This window comes from Coccinella septempunctata, chromosome 3, assembly GCF_907165205.1.
Source record: "Coccinella septempunctata chromosome 3, icCocSept1.1, whole genome shotgun sequence".
NCBI lineage: Eukaryota > Metazoa > Arthropoda > Insecta > Coleoptera > Coccinellidae > Coccinella > Coccinella septempunctata.
In genome coordinates, this window is record NC_058191.1 from 2,297,498 (window position 1) to 2,317,132 (window position 19,635).

Sequence of the window (19,635 nt, forward strand, 5' to 3'; positions counted from 1 at the left end):
CATCAACTTTAAACGACACTTAGTTAAGTACTCGTTTTAAGGGGTATTGGTGCAAACGGGCCTTACATATCAAAGAAGGCTTTTCGGCAATATAATTTTGCCGACAGCGTAATGTGATCATAATTATGATCACATTACGACATTTCTAGTCAGCCGACGAGTTTAAGCTTGTCAACTAACCAGGAATATCCGAAATTTCAATAGGGCAAGGGAGGCTGAGCTCCGTTGGCTATTTCCGCGTTCATTTCAATTCAACAGCTTCGTGATGAACTCTAATTTCGGAATCTTTGTAATTTTGCTGCCAGGGGTTAATACTGGGTCGAACATATAATGAACAGAATAGAGGAAATTAAACATTGCTAAATTGTATAATGGAATTTGATAAAAAATTTCAGTCAGTTGGAATTCCACCTATGAATTCTGGAAACTATCATCAAATAAAATCATTTGCAGAAAAAATATAATTTTTTATTTATATCAATAGTTTAACCTCCTCGGTTACATTGGTAGTGAGAAATATTTCTGTGTTCCAGTTGACACAACTTGTATTCACATTGTGTTATACGAAAATTCAAGACTCATAAAAACCAAGTCCTAAGAAAAAAATCCTTCATTTATTACTTCTATTTATACACTTACTGTACAATTCCAATACTTTGTTTAATATTACATTGATTCTGTTTTCTATTTTGATCTCCAAGTAAGACTATTTTTACTTGGAAAATTTGTATGGATGTAGTTACATACTGATTGATTCTTACAATAAATACCATATTTACATGGTTTAGGGTGATAAAATATACAATTCATATTCATACATTGAGGAAAAAATTTACAAATTTGAACTTTCATGACCTGTGGCTTGATAGTGATTGCAGCAGCTGGATTTTTCACACCTGTAAAAAAAGAACTGAATTTAGTTTCTCTCTCCATGAAATAGAGTGCTCCTTGATGTACTCAAGCGAGGGCAGTTAACTTTATGAAACAATCATATGTTATCGGCAATGTGTATTCTGTATAACGCTAGGGTCGCGAAGCTTCTATAGGGGAGTCGCGTGAGAAATGCCTCAGTAGAAAACTCAATGAAGTTCAAAAAAATCAAAAAAAGGATCTATATATTCGTAATAATTTTCATGTCAATACGGGCAAATTAACAGAAAATGAAATATTATGACTATTCGTCCATTTCAATGCGAAGGTTGGGTTTGTTTTCGATCGATTTATTCCTCCCAATGAGGATTAGTCCGTTCTCCAGATTTAAACGAATTGACTCGCATTCAATAACTCGCCGAACGTAAGCTCGCCATGAAAAGTGGCGCTCCTTATGGAATAATATACTATTCTCAATACGGAGATCATGTCATGAAGAATATATTATATTTTGTGAACCTAAGTCTCTATGATTGGAATCACGGATTGATGAATAAATATTTCGATGATTAATTTGCCATCGTTCATTCTCGCGATGTTTGGCATGCTTATCTTATGATGATTCACAATTCGAACACTACCGTTGACAGAAGTACCTATTTTTCATCATCTTACTTTTGTAAAAATTAATTATAGATAGCTATCGTATTTTATTTATATAAACTCTTTAAGTTTCTTTCATAAATAGAAAAACGATAATTGAATAAATTTCCTTCTTTAATAATCAGACGAAAGTCTTTTATTCTTTTTTAAAGGATACCGATCTCGATATCGATATATAAAAGAAATAATCATTCGACAGTCGGTGATTTCGAGCAGAAGGTTGAGTTCACATAGGATTATGTGAAGTTCATGAACCATAATGCATTTTCAACGGTCGATATGGTCACGCCAATCTACTGAAAATTCAACAGTGAATCGAAAAGCAGGAAAAATTATTGCATTTTTTTTTCTTATGTTATATTCAAGTGAATAGCGACATATAATACCTTTTTGAAATCAGCAAAAAAATTGCAGCAAGATGAAAGAACTTTCAACTGTAGTTTACATTTGAAAAATCAGAAATTCCTGTCGTATCTCGAAAATGACTGGATCAAAAAATTTATTAATATCATATTCGAATTCCTCATAAAAAAGTGCCTGTAGAATGTCAAAACGGATTTCGAACACGAGTTCAAAGAAGCGAGTTTTTCAGCTTCATTGAAAATGACAATTTCTGAATTTTCGTTCATAACTCAAAATCTATGAACGTTAGGCTGGATCTGTTTTCAGTTTTGGATTACTCAAGAAAAAAGTGCTCGAGAATGTGTCGTCCGTTTTCTTCTAGCTACCACAGTTCTAGAGATCCCTTCAGTAGACAACGAATTTTGCCCACCCTGTATATTTTCCGAAGGCAACTGCTTACCCACCGTTCGTTCAACAGCAGTCTAGAAATTGAAATGAGTGAAGAGAAATGGGGAAAATAATGTTTCCAACTCATGCGTACAGTTGTTTTCCCGCACCCGACTGCTTGCTCGTCGTTGAGTCAACAGCAGTTGCATGCTAAAAGTAGGACCCTTCGCTCTTGTTAAGAAAATAAATATTTTCTACTGCCGTGCATTTTCACTCACATTCCGCACTCTTTTCAGTTTAGAAAGTGCACACTAGTGCGCGAAAGTGAATTCCCCCCTGCTATTGGAGGAAGGTGATATTTTTCCGCACTAGTGCGAGAAAGTGATATTTCGCGATCATGTTCCCAGCTCATGCGTAAAATGGCTTTACCGCACGTGACTGCTTACCCATCGTTAGGTCAACAGCAGTCGTGAGCTTTCCGCACTAGTCAGGAAATTTATAATTTTTTCTACAATGCATATTTACCTGCTTTGCCGCACTCATCCCACTTACGAAGGAGATACTTTTTCGAACTAGTGCGGAAATGTGACACTTTAGAAACAGAAACGAGTGAAGGAAAATGGAAAAAAAGGTCGTAGTCGAAAATAACTACAATTTTTAATTTTATCTGATTTGAATGACATTTGATATTCAATGAACTCAACAGCTGGAAAAAAGAAAAGAACCTATTTCCATACTCAAGCGATTACAATCTGAAGTAAAACGTTTTAAATTTTTTCTAAATCAGAATATCAAATTTTCTCAGAAAATGATGAGTGAGCCAGAAATATCATTTTATTTCGATGATAAAGCAGTGGCGTACTATTTTTTCCAAAACTAATTTGTACAGGAAGACACTGGCAAAAATAAAAACGTTGTTAGTACCTACGTCGTAAAATGATGCTTCTTGATGCACTGAAAACGTGAAGCAAATTTCGGAAAGATATCTAGACTGTAGCAAAAGTTTTTCTCAAAACTTCACATACGTTTTATATATTCTATACATTTCCTAGGTATTGTATAGAAAACCAGATTATACAGATTGCCGATAACACATAACAAAAAAAAAAGAATTCTAACTTACCAAATCCATTTGAATGAGAATAAGGGCAATCTCTCTTAGTGCATGACGTTCCAAATTTACAATTGGGATGAATATAAAGACACTTGTCGCCAAATTTACAGAAAGGAAATTGTTCACACATCTTGACTGGGTGTAAGAATTCACATTTTTCTCCGTGTTTACACGATGGAAAATATTTACACTTTTCTTTTTTTTTAGAAAAGGCCATGGGAACTATTGGAAGTTCGTCAGGTATTTTTCTTTCAGTCTTTGTGTCACTTTTGCCAGCATCAAAAATTATGGGTGATGGAGTTTTTCTGCTATTGAGTCTATCTTTAACAGATAATCGAGCAACCATGTCACTTTTTTGTATACCATCTAAAGTAACAATGAATTTGTGTTTCTTCTCCGTATTTCCATCATTTTCCTCCGTTTTTTCCAGGGAGCTCGGAAAATATTCTACTTTGGCCGTTGGCTTTTTTATAGGAATAGGTATATACTCTTGGTCTGAAGATTCTTCACTTTGACTAGATAAAAATTGTTTCAGTTTTTCTTTACCCTCTTGTGATACTTTCCGCTGCTTGACATTACACGGAGATACTGCAGTTTGTTCATGACAATTGAAGGAGCCTGACAATTTGGCTGGATTGACCTGTAAATAAGTGCTCTTCATAAACTCCGAGATTTTACACCATGCTAGAAACAAAATGTCTGTTTTCCACATAAACAGGGTGACAATTTTAAAACTTGCCAGTCCAATTATGTCACTACAAGGATGATTCCAGAGAAACTGCCGGAACAGGTCAATTTCTATTCGTAAGGGGACATATTTTCAGCAGAATTGTAAGCCGAAATCTCCTGAACGCTAGGTGTAGGAGCTATCACCCCTAAATTCCCAATAGGGAATAGGGGTGAGCTATACCTCAATTAAAAGATCACTTGACCCTCTACATGAATACTGTGGTTTGCAAATATTTATAGAGTCCTTAAAGTAGTTATAGGGGCTGACAATTTGAAAACTTGCCAGGCCAATGGAGGAGTTCCCTACATGTTGGCCAACCTAGAAAAAGGTCTAAAAGGTCTACCAACGGGGAATGATTGCTTCCTAACGAAACCTACTTCATTCTTTCCGCAATGATCAAATATAATCATAAAATTCTACCGAGCTTTCTAGAGTTTACAGTTAAAGAGAAAAAAAGATTTTCATAACCTCGATTGCTGATTGGTTGAAATTTATATTGGTATTACTACTTCTTGTGACAATTGACATGTTTCGTTGGCAAATGTCAGAAGGAAAAAGTTATCTGTTAGGTTATGGGCAAAGTTTTGGTTATCTGCACAATCTTTGCTTGAAGGCATTCTTGTTTTCTTGTATTTTGTAAGCTATACAGCACATTGACAATATTAATATTAATATTATATATATATATATATATATATATATATATATATATATATATATATATATATATATATATCACTAAAAATGACATTTGCCAATGAAATATGTCAATTGTCACAAGAAGTAGTAATACCAACATAAATTTCAACCAATCAGCAATCGAGGTTATGAAAATCATTTTTTCTCTTTAACAGTAAACTCTAGAAAGCTCGGTAGAATTTCATAAATATATTTGATCATTGCGGAAAGAATGAAGTAGGTTTCGTTAGAAACCAATCATTCCCCGTTGGTAGACCTTTTAGACCTTTTTCTAGGTTGGCCAACATGTAGGGAACTCCTCCATTATGTCTCGACAAGGATGCTTTCAGAGAAAATGCCGGAACAGGTTGATTTTTATTCGGAGGGATACATGTTTCTAGCAGAATTGTAAGCCAAAATCTTTTCAATCTTAAGTGTAGGGGTTGTCACCCCTAAATTCTTAATAGGGAATAGAGGGTGAGAGCTATACCTCAATTGAAAGACAATAATAGTATTATGTAGAGGGACATATTGTCTTCCAATTGAAGTTAAGCTCACCCTCTATTCCCTATGAAGAATTTAGGGGTGATAGCCCCTACACCTAGGTTTGAGGAGATTTCGGCTTACAATTTTGCTCAAAATATGTCCCCCTCCATTTAAAAATTGACCTGTTCCGGCTTTTTCTTGGAAAACATCCTTGTCGAGACATAATAGGGAATACTCCTTCTGACGAAAATTATGTATTTTTTATGAAATATCTTTGAAACATCACATTTTGAAATAACCATTTTAATCGTTTCCCAAAAAAAAAATTATTTTAAGCACTTAAAAATGAAAAATAAAAATGGGTATTTAAAGTTTAAAGCGTTTTGTGAGAATTGCACCAGCTGGCAACATCGACTGAAATATGCCTTGATAATAAAGGAAAACAAATGCATTATCTTGATGAGATAGACAAAGATGGCTGTCTATGAAGTCTGCATCTCTACGAGGAAAGTCGTAAAATTTTATGGGATTTTTATGGCCGGTTGCAGTTGAAGCTCGCCAGTAAGTACGCGCCTGTAGATCAACAGCTGTTATTTTATAAACAAGCCGATGGAACATTGTTCTTTTCATTGTCTTGTAAGCGCTGTTGTCAAATCGTGAACTCCGCACAAAGCGATTTAAATTTTAAAACCCCATATTTGAAGTATGATTTTGAATAGTTTCCGCGGTGAGGTAAATCTCACCCCCTATTCCCTATTGAGAATTTAGGGGTGATTGCTCCTACACTTAGGGTTGAGGAGATTTTGGCTTACAATTATGTTCAAAATATGTCCCCTTACGAATACAAATTGACCTGTTCCGGCATTTTCTCTGAAATCATCCTTGTCGCGACATAATTAGCCGGGCAAGTTTTTAAATTGTCACCTTGTATGTTGACATTATGGCAAAAAAATTGCACCATCCTACTGTGGAATTATAGTTTAATAGCAACGATCATGACAGATCTACAATATCAAGTAATTTTAAAATACTAATACAGGGTGTTTTAGTGAAAAAAGGAAATGCGACCCTTCCAATGAATTAGACAAAGATGCAAATAAGTTAATAACAGTGGAATTATGCTCAGTGTAGTTCCAACCAAAAACCAAAAATACTGTTGACATGTTGTAAAAATTGATTTTTTGAGAGAAAGCGAAAACCTAGTGGGAAAAATGAAGACGAATAAAAACATCTCTTTCTCCATAAGAAATCTAGTCCGTTGCTGCACTCATCAAGGAACACAATAATCAATTTGGGGAGTTGTGGACTTCTACAGGTATAATAAGAATTAATTCAGATGCATACCACCCGCGGATATGAATATCAACAAGTGTTACGATCTGAATTGAGCTAGCCAATGTGCCATCGTCAGGGCCGCTAAATGGAGAACGTTCCTCCGAAGAAAAGCAGATTATTACCATGGTTTCGGCATCATTTGACCTCGTCAGAGCAACATAGCTTCTTCTCCGACGGAAAAACGTTTGGAATTGACGGACCCTTATTCAATACTGGCACGCGCTACTGAGTATCACAGAGCGCCACCCAATATGAACCGAGAACCCATTCAGGTCAGATTTGGAATCTTTGGTTCGCTCAAGCTGGATCTAGAGGAACTCAAGAAACATTCCCCCTCTCCTTCCATCCGTTTCCTTAGGAAGATGGGGCTAGAGGGTGAAGGTAACCACTCTGATCCTGTCTGTTTGCCACAACAGTCCGCTTTGGTAGCGGTCGCAGGTCTGGTAGGTAGGACCGACACGCCTTACAACCAGTAATGGATGAGTAGAGTAGAGTAGAGTAAAATGTTAAAAGTAAAGTGGGTGCAGTAATAACAAAAAGCAATACACTAGTAACGATTTAAGGGTGAAATGAAAAGCTTTGTATTAATTTCAAATTACCTTCAGATTTTTCCCAACAGGTTTCGATTGTGCTATACTCTTCTGGGCATCAGCTACGGCCTTCAATAAGAGGTTTTTGTTGGCTTGCTGCACATTCGGCGGCAAAACCCTAGGCTTTACTTTAACTACGCTCACAACTTCTCTTTTTTTAAAAGTATCATCAAGCAGTTGCGGGTCTATCTGTGGAATGGTTATTTTGGAGGACAAGCCTAGCCTTTTCTTCATGTCCTTAAATGAAATTGTTTATAGTGAATAGAAGCTTACTTTGGGTAATAAAATAGGGATGAACCTTATGGACAGTGATCAATTTTGTTCCTAATTTTTTTCAATTATACAGTTCTTTATGAGTAGTCGATTAGCATTAGTCTCAACTTCGACAAGCTGATAGATTAGGAGATATTAATTTCTGAATAATGAAATCTCTCCATATATTTTGACAACTCCAATGAGTTTTTCTAGGTTATCGCAGTTGGGTTGGGATCAGCTGACTTTGACAGGACCGCCATTTTGCCTGACGAGCACACACGTGTTGGTTACGTTCATGTTTTTGTGGTTTGGGATGGTTTTTCAACACCCTCATCATCATAATGATAGAAAGCTGACTAGTATCGAGAACATTCACTTGTGCGATTTGAAGATTTGTGATCATAGATGGTTTGTTTGCCCCTCAGCGTGTGGATTGAACAAGGTCCTATGGATTTTGTTTTTCTATGGTTTTGATAATTCTGATACAATTTTTTTTTAATTTCAATGACAAATCATGAAATCAAGGAATCACTACAGTGTCGAGTCATTGAAGTAGGTTTTCAATTCCTATATAATGAAGCGGTAAGGAAAAATATCGCTTTTCAGGAACAAGTCGTGAATGAAGCCATTGATTTCAGGCTTTCATAATAAACAATAGTCACATTTTTAATTCAATTCAAAATAATGTTCTATTTCAAGAGGGTTTCGACTGGCATGGAATGATTTAATATAAAAATGAACAAGACCCATATCTATCTGAGGCATTTATTCCTGATGAGAAGTGCTCTTAACGAGCAAAGTTTTCTCACAGATATTTCCCGAGAAAATGAATTTAGGCAGAAAATAAAATTTACCTGGGATCACAGTATTACCTGGGCTAAAGCATTAAATTGGCCATGCAGGATTCAGGTAATAATCTGGTTAAAAAATAAAATAAACAGGCAATAAAAAAAACTACTGATATAGTAGATCTACCGACTAATTATTATCTCATAAATAAAGTGTTCATTGAAATTGAAACTGATTGATTTCTCATGAGAAACTAGAAGTATGAAAAAATCACGAACAAAATCAAACACTGTCTGCAAATGTCTATCAAATTTTTTCACAAAACTGAAAATTCCTTAATTACCTTTTTGAATGGAAGACTCGATCCTCCTCGTGATAAATGACTTCGTAAATCTTTTCCACTCTTACTCTGAGATTCACCATTTCTTTCTACAGCTGATTTTCTGTTTTTTTCTCTAACATGTTGATCTTTCACATCTTTTGATTTTCTTGTATTTCTATACCTCAAATCTTCACATCTTTTGTCTGTTTCCCTATTCCCATCATTCCACTGAAAATTACCAAGCCTACTCATTACCGATTTACTTGATCCATCTCCGTACGTTCCGAGTCTGTCTAGAACAGATTTTTTTCTAGAAGGCGACCTAGAAGATGATCTGAAGTCATCTTTAGAAAATACGATCTTTGAATGCTCCTTCCTAATATTCGAGTCATCATTATTAAAATTAGATTCTTTAACACTACCATCTTTGTCCCCAATGACTTGTGATGCTGCTTCTTCAGTTTTTGATGTATCAAGAACAATTTTCCTCTCGTTTCTCAAAACTTTATCAACTGTTGATTTTCTTCGACTGTCCTCAACTAACTTGCGCAATTCAGATTCTTCAATATCTTCATCCACTTTAAAACCCAACCTACTTTTGACATTTTTTATTTGAGTTTCAATATCTTCTAATTGTTTCAAACTTGGCTGTTCAACTTCTAATGTAGGAGGTATAGTATCATTATTCTGTGATGAATCTGTCATAAGAACTATTTTTCTATTTTCAGATATAGATTTCACATTTACATTGAGAGGAAGATCGTCTGTTAAAGATTTATCCAAATCAAATTTGTGTTCTTCTTTAACAATGGTTTCATCAGAAGATTTCAACGTTTCTTTTTTTATCTTCTTGTAATTTATTTTGGCCTCAAGTAGTTCATTAGATTTTCTCTTTCCACCTTTCTTATAAACATCTGCAAAAAATATATTATAAGTTTGAGTCCTATTAAAAGTAAACAATGTTAACTCATCGCACCTAAATTGGTGACAGTAACTTCTTTGAGCTTTTTCAAAACTATGTGAAGCCAGTCAACAAATGTGGAAGTCTTTTTTTTCAAAAAAAGGGATAAATCTTCATTCATCTGTGTTTTGGTGCGTTTATTCGCAACCATCACCATAATATAATCAGGTAACTCATCATCTGAAAAAGATTCTATATGAAAGCCACATACGAAACATTTTTCGAGGAACTTACCAACATAGCAGTCCAGTTCTGTTAATTTCGCTTTGATCGCTGACTGCAATTTAAAGTCGTTTTAGAATAAAGTAAGAAGCGAATCTACTGAAACTTACCCTCATTTTTTGACCAACCTCAGCTCCCATGTCAACCATTTTGATGGTTATTTATAAATAAAATATAAATTTTTATTACATCAATATAGGGTCCTCCTATTCAGAGAAAATATCGAAATTTGTCGTACTCCTTCGATAATAGAACGCACATATTATTATTCAGAAATGAATAAATTTGAAATTCAGGCTTTTCGCTTTTATCCCTGGTTCAAATTGAAACGTCAGTTTCACTCACAGAAGTTCACAATCAAACTCGGAACCACAGAACACTCGGAGGAAGGGAAATTTACTGTGCCATTCAACTCTTCATTCTTCTTTCATGAAAAACTAACATTTTTACATTTTGTAGGATTTCTGAAATAATCAAAAGTAATCATCGTTGTGATGAAAAAATACTGAAATGTTATTATGTTCCTTTCATAAACATCACCATCGTGCATAATTCATACACAAGAATGCAAGAAAAAGAAAGTCTAATCTTACTGGAACCTTAAAAATGGTGACCAATTCCAAAGAGGAACAAGAGATTTCACTCGTCCAATTTAGTTCCTGAGTCTGTGTAAATGGTGGGGAGACCTTCAAATCATTCTACACTCCAAACTAACGCTTATTGGTTTCAAGTTCGGGGTGATCCAATCACATCGCAGATATATTGAATGGGCCAATCAGCTTGAAGAATGAAATCGGCTCTCGTTTTGACGTTAATGTCAAGTCAATTGTCAATCGTATTTTGTTTAATATTTTTGTGAAGCTTTTGATGAATTCAGTTTTTGTTAATTCTAATTATCCATTCGAATAGATTCTTGTTTGGAGCAACCGATATTCCATATTCATGGTTAAATAACACGTAGTCATTCTGAAGTGAAGTGGTATGCCTTTTAAGGCCTGTTTTTCCAATAATTGTGTTTTACTATAATGAGCATCAAATTCATAATTATTATAAAAAGTAATCGTGATGTTACTTGCAAAATCTTATAACGTGCTGGGCACTATAATGTATTTTATAAAGAGATGTCAAGAATGAAACTGCAAAATAAAAATGGGTGTTAGTTAAGGTAAAATGGTTTGACACTATTGAAAGAACTGCTTATATTGGATATATTTTTATTCCGATTATACTAATAATGTTCATTTATTTCGGCTAGTTATACTTTGATAATGTTCATATATTTGTACTGATAATATTTTAGTACTGTTTCCTTTTCATAATAAAGCAAATACACCTTTTCAATGAAGCTTTGCATCTTTTCGAGAGAATTCAATACAAATTAAGTTACATTATATAATGTATTTAGATTATTGAAAACTTATTCCATCCCCAAATTACTTTTACAACCGCTGCATAGTTAACGGTCAGGAGCACTAGTCAGCCGAACACATTCGGTATATCACCAATGCATTTCATAATGTAGCATATTATTAAAGGTTAGTCATTATTTCTTTTCTTTCTCTACATATTGTACTCCAATTCAACCGTGCAGACCTTTTGTGAAATACCAGAATATTTTAAAGCGAAAACACCACAGTGTAACCCAGATAAAAAGCCTGCTTTAAAGTATTGGTAGGTTGATGAGCTCTTGAAGGTTTTCATTTGCCGATTTGTTTAAGAACTGGTTATTGAAACAAGAGCAACCACAAGTGGAAACTTATCGGTACTGTAACATATCTCTTTCTTGAATTATGTAAGCATAAAAACCCCCAATCTTGTTTATCCTCTAGGCATCATTAATAAACTTGAATACCACTCTTCCGTAGCTGGTAACAACGAAAATATTCTTTAAAATATCACTTGTAGCAACACGGAATGACAAGTTTGCTTGTACTTTTTGAGGTTAGTTTGACATTTGTTCTTTCTAACTCCGCCCACTTCGAGATGCGAGCTGCTCAAGGTCAACGAAACTCGGTTGGTCAAAATAGTGGAGTGGTACATCTTGTTAATCTTTGCCAATTCCTTAGCAACCACTTCCCATAATTTTTTGTTTGATCGCATTTCCACCGTTCCCACTCTTGATTTAAATTTTTTATATAGATCTATTAAGGCTAGATTTCTATCTCGGCTATTAAAGAAATAATTGTCCAAATTATTGTCCAAAGAAATATATTCTACAACATCTGAAATATATCAACTATTAATCATCATTTCACAAGAAATTCTCTATAAGACTTACTTTCATCACTCATCATGAATAAATTTATTATTAATATAATAAGGCTGAAGCTCTGGCTGAAGCAACTTGAACTTTTCTTATGCAGGCGACAATGTTGCGGGGGATAGGGTGTGGTTTATTATTATTTCAGGGATGGTAAACTACCTAAGTTCAAATATTGGCGCCGAAACACTGATCTATGTTCGATGGTTCATTAGCTGTTTTTGTGTTTTGGTTTGATGACTTCCAGAACCGTTCTGGAATAGTTCATGGCCGAGCTTCCACGGCGCATCAGTTCTGCGCAGAATTAGAACCATCCGAGAACCGTTCTGAATTTCGCAACCAAAACAAAGCTTATGACATTTTCTAACCCTCCTTCTTTCGTCTAACCAAAGATTAAGTCCATAGACCTAATAAAATAATGTATTATTAGGTCTATGATTAAGTCTAACGTCTAACCTCAAAAGTTTTTGTTTTGTTTTTTTTTTGCTGAATGCTGATCTTGATCTTGTTTTGTACTTGAAGAGTTCATCACATTACAGGAATTTATATATTCGTTTAAGTGCTAAAATGCATATTCGAGTAGGAGACGTTGTTTCTTTAATAATTCGCGATAGGTTTGGCCAAATAATTGAACAAATAGCTTATGTTCTTCAAATGCATGGATCACTTACCTTAAACCAAATTAAACGTATCACGGACCTTCCCTTGTCGAAGGTAATCTTTTTATTTTAGCAGCATCAAGATAAGTGAATCAAGTTAGTGATATTCATATTTCGATTATTTCCAGGTCAAAGAAGCATTATGCATCCTAATCAAATATAAGTTGGTTTCATTCGAACGATGCAGTTTTAAGCGAAGTATTGCAGAATATGCACTGTGTATTGAAAATGTATTGCGCATGCTGCGCTATCCTCAATACATGATATTAATTAAAAAAAAATTTGGTGATCAGTCTGAGATGATTATAGAGGAATTACTGCAGAATGGTTATTTAACTGCTGGAAATACAATTCTCAATATAGCAGAACGATTGAATTGTGAGAAAAGTGAACTTTCTACTATTAAAGATAAATTTGTATCACTGGCAGTGGCCAAATATATTGAAAGAATTAAACTAAGTGAGGAAGATGAGCATCCAGTACCTGTTCTTGAGATTCCCAAATCAGAAATGCCTGATCAACTTTCAATTGATATGCATTTATTGACCCAGGCTCACATGAAAAAAATTGATAAAAAGGAATTACCTGCTAATGAATATTGGACTGTAAATTTTGACAGGTTTCATCAAGATATGAGAGACCAATGTATTGTTGATGCCTTCACAAATAGAATTGATGACAATGCAGGTGAATTTGTGAAGTTGTTAATACAACAAATGTACATAAGAACTGATCCATGGGCAGAGTCTTCAAATCCTGTTCCACTGTCTGAGATTAAACGAGTTGCAACAAAGAAAGTAACTCACCCAAATCTTATCACTTTTTTTGATCAATATGTGAACATAATAGGTGAGCAGATATTTTTTTTAATAGTTAATTGTGTTAATACAGAAGTATTATGTGAAAGAGCTGGACTGTACTGACAGTAATTGATTTGGTTCGTTATTTTTTTCACACAAACATTTTTTCATAAGAAATCGATTGGTGCAGGCTCAACATTTGTGTCATAGATGGTTTGTGTGTCACTTGAGGAGCAAACAAACCCTCTATGACACTCGTGATCACAAAACTTGAAATTGTACAAGTCAGTGTCAACATTAGTCATTTTTCTATCATACTTAATAACTTACTGAAGGATTATAACATTCACTCAATGATATTTTCTCAAAAAATGTATAAGGATTTATAAAAAATATTCGAAATTCATTGATATACTAACTAGTTATAATTTTTATATCGAAAATCACAATAACATGAACCTTACCAACACTTATATGACCCTCAGCGGTCCTGTCAAAGTCAGCTGAACCGAAATGCCCTATAGGGAACTCTAATGATTTGTCAAAATCAGCTAAGCGTTCGCTGTCGTGGGGCACACAAGCTTTTCCCTCCATTGATTCGCATGCTGTTTTGGTCGAGCATTGTGTTTTGTGCACGTTTTTGGAAAAAATGTTCTTCCCTACGTTAGATTAGAGTGATTAGACTATAACTTTCTACAAAATGACTCTTTACACTGATAATAAGAAGCTTTGTGTGCCCCACGGTAATGAACGGTCAGTTGATTTTGACAAATCGTTAGAGTACCCTATAAGGCATTTCTTATCTGAATAATTTTAAGGTTAGGTTAGATCAAGACAGTGAAAAAAAATTTCTTACATGGAAATTTTATTTGTAGGTATTGATAAAATGGGGAAACAAAAATGTATAAAAAAATTAGGCACAAAATTGATCACTGTCTATTAAGTTCTACAAGAGAAACCATTTTATTTTTCAGAACAAGATAATCATGACATCATTGTTAAAGCTGGAGAAGCAAGTGGGGGTTCTTTCCAAATACATCTAAAAAAAGCATTTACTGTACTGGCTTGGGAGGTAGTTGAACAAGTTATTCTTCAGAAGTTTGATTCAAAAGCAACTAGAATATTCAGATTGGTCAAAGAGAAAGAGTTTATAGACCCTGAACAACTACAACAGTTGGTAATGATTCCATCCAAGGATGCCAAGAAAATTTCATACGAATTAGTACAAGAGAAATTCTTGAAAATCAAGGATTTTAAAAAACCCACATCAAATAGTGGACCAGTTAAATCACCCACGTTATTCTATATTGAACTAGAATCAATTGTAGAAAATTTGTATAGTTTGTGCTTCAAAACACTATATAATCTTATTGCAAAAAGAAATCACGAATATGACACTAATAAGAGGCTACTCGACAAGAAGCAAAGATGCAATATGATTGTTTTGTTGATGAAATCTCAAGGGGCCACAGAGGAGCAAATAGCTGAAGTAAGTAATAGCACAATCAAATAATTCAAACTTTGATTGTTCATTCATAACATACATTCAAAAAATTTATTTGTATTTGTATTTGGGTGTAAGGGGGAAGGATGCGTTTTATAGCCTCTCCCCTCAAATACCAACCTGACCTACTCGCGGTGAGGTATAATAAACTTTTTAGGGTTTTCACTCCCAATCTCTGAAACAAAATCAATTGAAAATGTAATCAACGTTACCACTTAAAATTATAATTTCAACGTTATTTATTTTCAGTTCATTGTCAGGCAACAATCTTTTCTAGTTAATTTGCTCCGGACAAATTAGTGCAAGAATTCACGCAGAAGCAAATCGTTGACTTCATTTTTAATTGATTTTGTTTCAGAGATTGGTGAAAGTGAAAACCCTAAAAAGTTTATTAAGAAATGCAGAATCCTCCCAGAATAAATTTCAATCGATATGAGCGGTATAACTCTGTTTCCCACAATGACCTATCCTAAATATTGGCTTGAGCAGGAAATGGCTCTCTGCATTGCTTAAGTAACGTCTCAGACCTTGTCGTCTCAGGATACCTGTGCCACAAGATAATCTAGTCGCAACCGCAACCAAAGTTACACTGACAGCGTTACCAGTGCAGCTTTAAAACACCTTTTAACGCAGCTCCTACAAAAAGATGGATCAGTCAAACAGGACAAAATTTGTATCCGGAGATAAAATACCCTCCCATTCGGATCTCCGGGGGAGGGTGCCTGAGCGAGTGAATCATCGAACAAACACCAATGAAAAGCACATAGCTTTTGCAGCATGGAACATCAGAACCTTGCTAGACAACCCTAAGGCAGACCGACCAGAGAGGCGTACTGCCCTAATCGATAAGGAACTGCAACGAACATCCATTGCAATAGTTGCTTTAAGCGAAACACGCTTTTCGGACGAAGGTAGCTTGGTAGAACAAGCGTATAATTTTTTCTGGAAGGGCTTGCCGGAAGGCGAAATCAGACAACATGGCGTAGGCTTTGCCATAAGAAACGACCTGGCCGCCAAACGAACCGAAAATCCAGTTGGCATCTCAGAACGTTTAATGACCCTACGCTTTCCTGCAGCAAACAACACGTTTGTGAACATCATTGCAGTAGGTATACGCACCCACTTTGAACTCCTCTGACAACTCAAAGGACACTTTCTATGAAACACTCGTTGCTACGTTAAGTAAAATCCCAAAACGGGAACGAATTATTCTACTTGGGGACTTCAACACCAGAGTGGGTAGATGTCAAAACTCAGAACTGTGGCCAGGAATAATAGGGAAACACGGCACAGATAGCATTAATTCGAACGGAGAACGTCTGCTGGCTCTTTGTGCAGAACACAATCTGTGTATAACGAACACCTATTTTATTACGAGACCCAATTCAAGGGGGACCTGCGCTCAGGACATTGGCATACTCTCGACTATGTGATCGTGAGAAGAAAAGATCTCCAAAGGGTGTTGATCACTAAACCCAGAGCAGATCTGAAATGCTGGACTGATCATAGGCTGGTAATCTCGAGAATGAAGATCTCAATGCTCCCAAAATACCAACGCAAGCCAAAGGTACTAAGAGAGCGCCTTCAAATCTCCAAACTACAAAACCCGTCTACAAAAGAAAGATTCACAGCTGCCGTCAAAGAAATCCTAACGACGACATTGAGAGTCATTGGCTCCGCTTTAAATCATCTCTTACAAATACAGCGAAAGAAATACTGGACACAGAACGCTCCCAAAAATCCCCAGACTCGTTCGCCGACAGCGAATCTCATATCGCAAAGATAGCTGGTGGAAAGAAAAAGCTAGAGCTAGGGAAATATAAGCTTACGCTTGACTACAGGCTTTTTTTCGAAGCTATCAAAACTGTTTATGGTCCAAGCAGAAAAGCTGACTTGCCTATAAGGGATGCTCATGGAGCTATTCTAACTGATGATAGAAAAATTCTCGAAGATGGAAGGAGCATTACTCACAGGTCTTGAATCAAAATAACGGCTCGGATTTATCCATTTTAGACCGGCTCCCCGCGTATAATCCGATGACATCGCTTGATGACGAAATCTCAATGTCGGAAATCATAAGTGCGATTAAAAATGTGAAAAATGATAAGTCACCTGGTCTAGACGGCATTCCAGCGGAGATATTCAAAGCCCTGGATGAAGTCCTTGTCAATAGTCTCCTAACACTATTCCGCAAGAACTGGAAACAAGGAGATGTGCCTATAAGAACAAAGGCGATACGTCAAATTGCAACAATTACAGGCGCATATCGTTGCTTAGTGTGGCCGGTAAAATTCTCTCGAAGATTATGGCTGGTCGTCTGATTCCACTCTTAGAAAACCTATTACCTGAATCCCAGTGCGGCTTTCGAACAAATCGAGGTACGGTGGACCTAATTTTCACACTGCGACAGCTGCAAGAGAAGGCCCGTGAATAACAATCAGGGATCTATACAGCCTACATCGATTTAAGTAAGGCCTTCGACTCGGTGAATCGGGAGCGCTATGGAAAATCATGGGACGCCTTGGAGTAGTCGAAAAATTCTTAGCGGTGTGTAAAAGCCTTTATACAACCGACCATTTCTTAAACAACTCTGGAATAAAACAAGGTTGCGTATTATCGCCTTTATTGTTCAATTTTTTCGCCATAGCTGTATCGATAATTGCTGACATGAGCATGCCCGTAAGAGGTGTTGGGATAAGATTCAGATTTGATGGAGGCCTGTTTAACCTGAAGCGCCTCAGAGCAAAAACCCGTACGCGGAACTTCAATATGCAGACAACTGCGCACTTATCGCTAGCAGCTCAGAGGATCCACAGATAATATTGAACATCTATAAACATATATACGAAGCTTTAGGCCTTAGACTCTCAATATCGACAAAACCAAAATCCTGGTAAGTCCGCCAGAAAGCCTTCAACCAGATATCAGCCTGGAGAATGAAACTCCAGAACAGGTCGAGCAGTTCAAATACTTGGGAATTCGGCATCACGGGCATTCTGTAAGCTAAAGAACAGAGTAATTCAAAATCACGACCTCAATCTGAAGACCAAGACAGCTGTTTACAAAGCAGTGGTCCTCCCAACGCTTCTTTACGGAAGCGAAAGCTAGACTCCCTACAGGCGACATATTAAATAGCTTGAACAATCGCAATAACGTTATCTAAGATAGATAATGCACATCAGATAGTTCCACAAAATTTCGAGTGCAGGTCTTGCAACGCGCGAGCTGTACAACAATTGGGACTCAAGTAACGAGGGTCCGACTCAGATGCAGCGGCCACATTCTAAGGAAATAGCTCTGTATGGCGAATTCACAATCCCTAAAATCAGTTAATGCAAATCATAACTGGGCTAACTAGCGTTAGCCAGATCACAGTGGAGGTCTTTGGCCCACAGTTATAATTGAGACTTGAGAAGAATACAGCGGCGGCCAGATCTGGTTGGTGACTATCCATACCCGGAGTGTGGAAGGATCTGTAGATCAAGGTTGGGTCCCTTCAGTCACAGGAGGGCACACAGTCGCAATTAGCCCTTTATTTTTTTTCTTTTTTTGTCATTTTGTAGATTTATTCCCGGTGAGGGGATACAGCAATGAATCGATGAATGTATTTTTAAAGCAGATATAAATACTGCCATTACATATTGCTTTGACTGAAGATATTTTGAATTTTCTCAATGTTGTTTATATTTTTAATTTAATTGAACAAATTTGAAAATAAGAAAGTTTCATATCACTAAAAAATTTATTTTCAGTTTGAAGAAAACATAACTCCTCCAGAAAGAGAAATAATCACCAAAGTTGAGAAAAACATAAAGAAACTGAATTTGGCCGAATTGGAAATGGACCACACAATTTTCATTCTGGAAATGTATCTAAAATACACATTTTCGAAAGTTAGGTTAAGTTGAAGTTCACCAATTGGATATCCTGAATTTGTTATGTACATATTACATAGTTATTTGAAATATAATATATTGTATATAAACCTTAAAATATCTAAGCTAGGATGAATAATAAAAAATAGATTGTATTTGCTGTTTCACTTCTATAAAAAAATTATATATTTTACTTGAGTACTAACTTTTGATTTTGGTGGGAACCAGAAAACGCGTTTTTTGAGTTATTCGAATTTTTTGTAAAAATTGTTGTGAGCACGCTACATCTCGCAATTTTGGATCTGTCGATGGTAATTTTTGCAAGTTGGTGCTCATCTAAAGCAGGACGAAATTATTGATTTTGGTCAGAATCGATTCAGCTGTTATTTAAAAGTTTCATGAATTCGTGCACATAGAAATGGAGACATGGACTGAGCGATGCTAGCATGAAATTGGCTATTTTATAGAAAGGCAGAAAGAGAGAAATGATCGTCGGACCATTACCTGTCTCCTTTGTGTTCACATAGCGGTAAGTACGGACCAACTAGCATGCCCGATATTCATTTTCTCTCTGTCACTTTTTTTGATCATATTTCATGCATAGATAGAAAGGGAAGGCACCATTGAATAAAGATGGAAGGCTCAATCCATGTCTATATGCTCGATCCTTTGGATTGAACCCAGTGTACAATCTACAGTGGCGGATTTACATTTTGAGGCCTAGGGCGGCCAGATATTAGGGGCGGGTAATCGTGACAAAAAATAGAGTCAAAATTATTTGAATAAATTCAAC

At 35.9% G+C, this 19,635-nt stretch overlaps 2 protein-coding genes across 2 annotated transcripts; one reads left to right on the forward strand and one right to left on the reverse strand.

Annotated features, from left to right (window-relative positions):
* Positions 1-595: 595 nt before the first annotated feature.
* LOC123309939 (zinc finger CCCH domain-containing protein 14) lies at positions 596-10,084 on the reverse strand. The gene is made up of 7 exons (XM_044893248.1): positions 9,855-10,084; positions 9,757-9,799; positions 9,538-9,702; positions 8,583-9,475; positions 7,205-7,432; positions 3,386-4,016; positions 596-896 (listed from the first exon to the last, which is right to left on the reverse strand). The coding sequence occupies exons 1-7, from the start codon at positions 9,891-9,893 to the stop codon at positions 685-687; spliced, it is 2,211 nt and encodes a 736-aa protein (XP_044749183.1). The 5' UTR covers positions 9,894-10,084; the 3' UTR covers positions 596-684.
* Positions 10,085-12,463: 2,379 nt separating this feature from the next.
* On the forward strand, positions 12,464-18,997 carry LOC123310141 (DNA-directed RNA polymerase III subunit RPC3). The gene is made up of 4 exons (XM_044893542.1): positions 12,464-12,718; positions 12,792-13,512; positions 14,438-14,952; positions 18,720-18,997. The coding sequence occupies exons 1-4, from the start codon at positions 12,572-12,574 to the stop codon at positions 18,873-18,875; spliced, it is 1,539 nt and encodes a 512-aa protein (XP_044749477.1). The 5' UTR covers positions 12,464-12,571; the 3' UTR covers positions 18,876-18,997.
* The last annotated feature ends 638 nt before the right edge of the window (positions 18,998-19,635 follow it).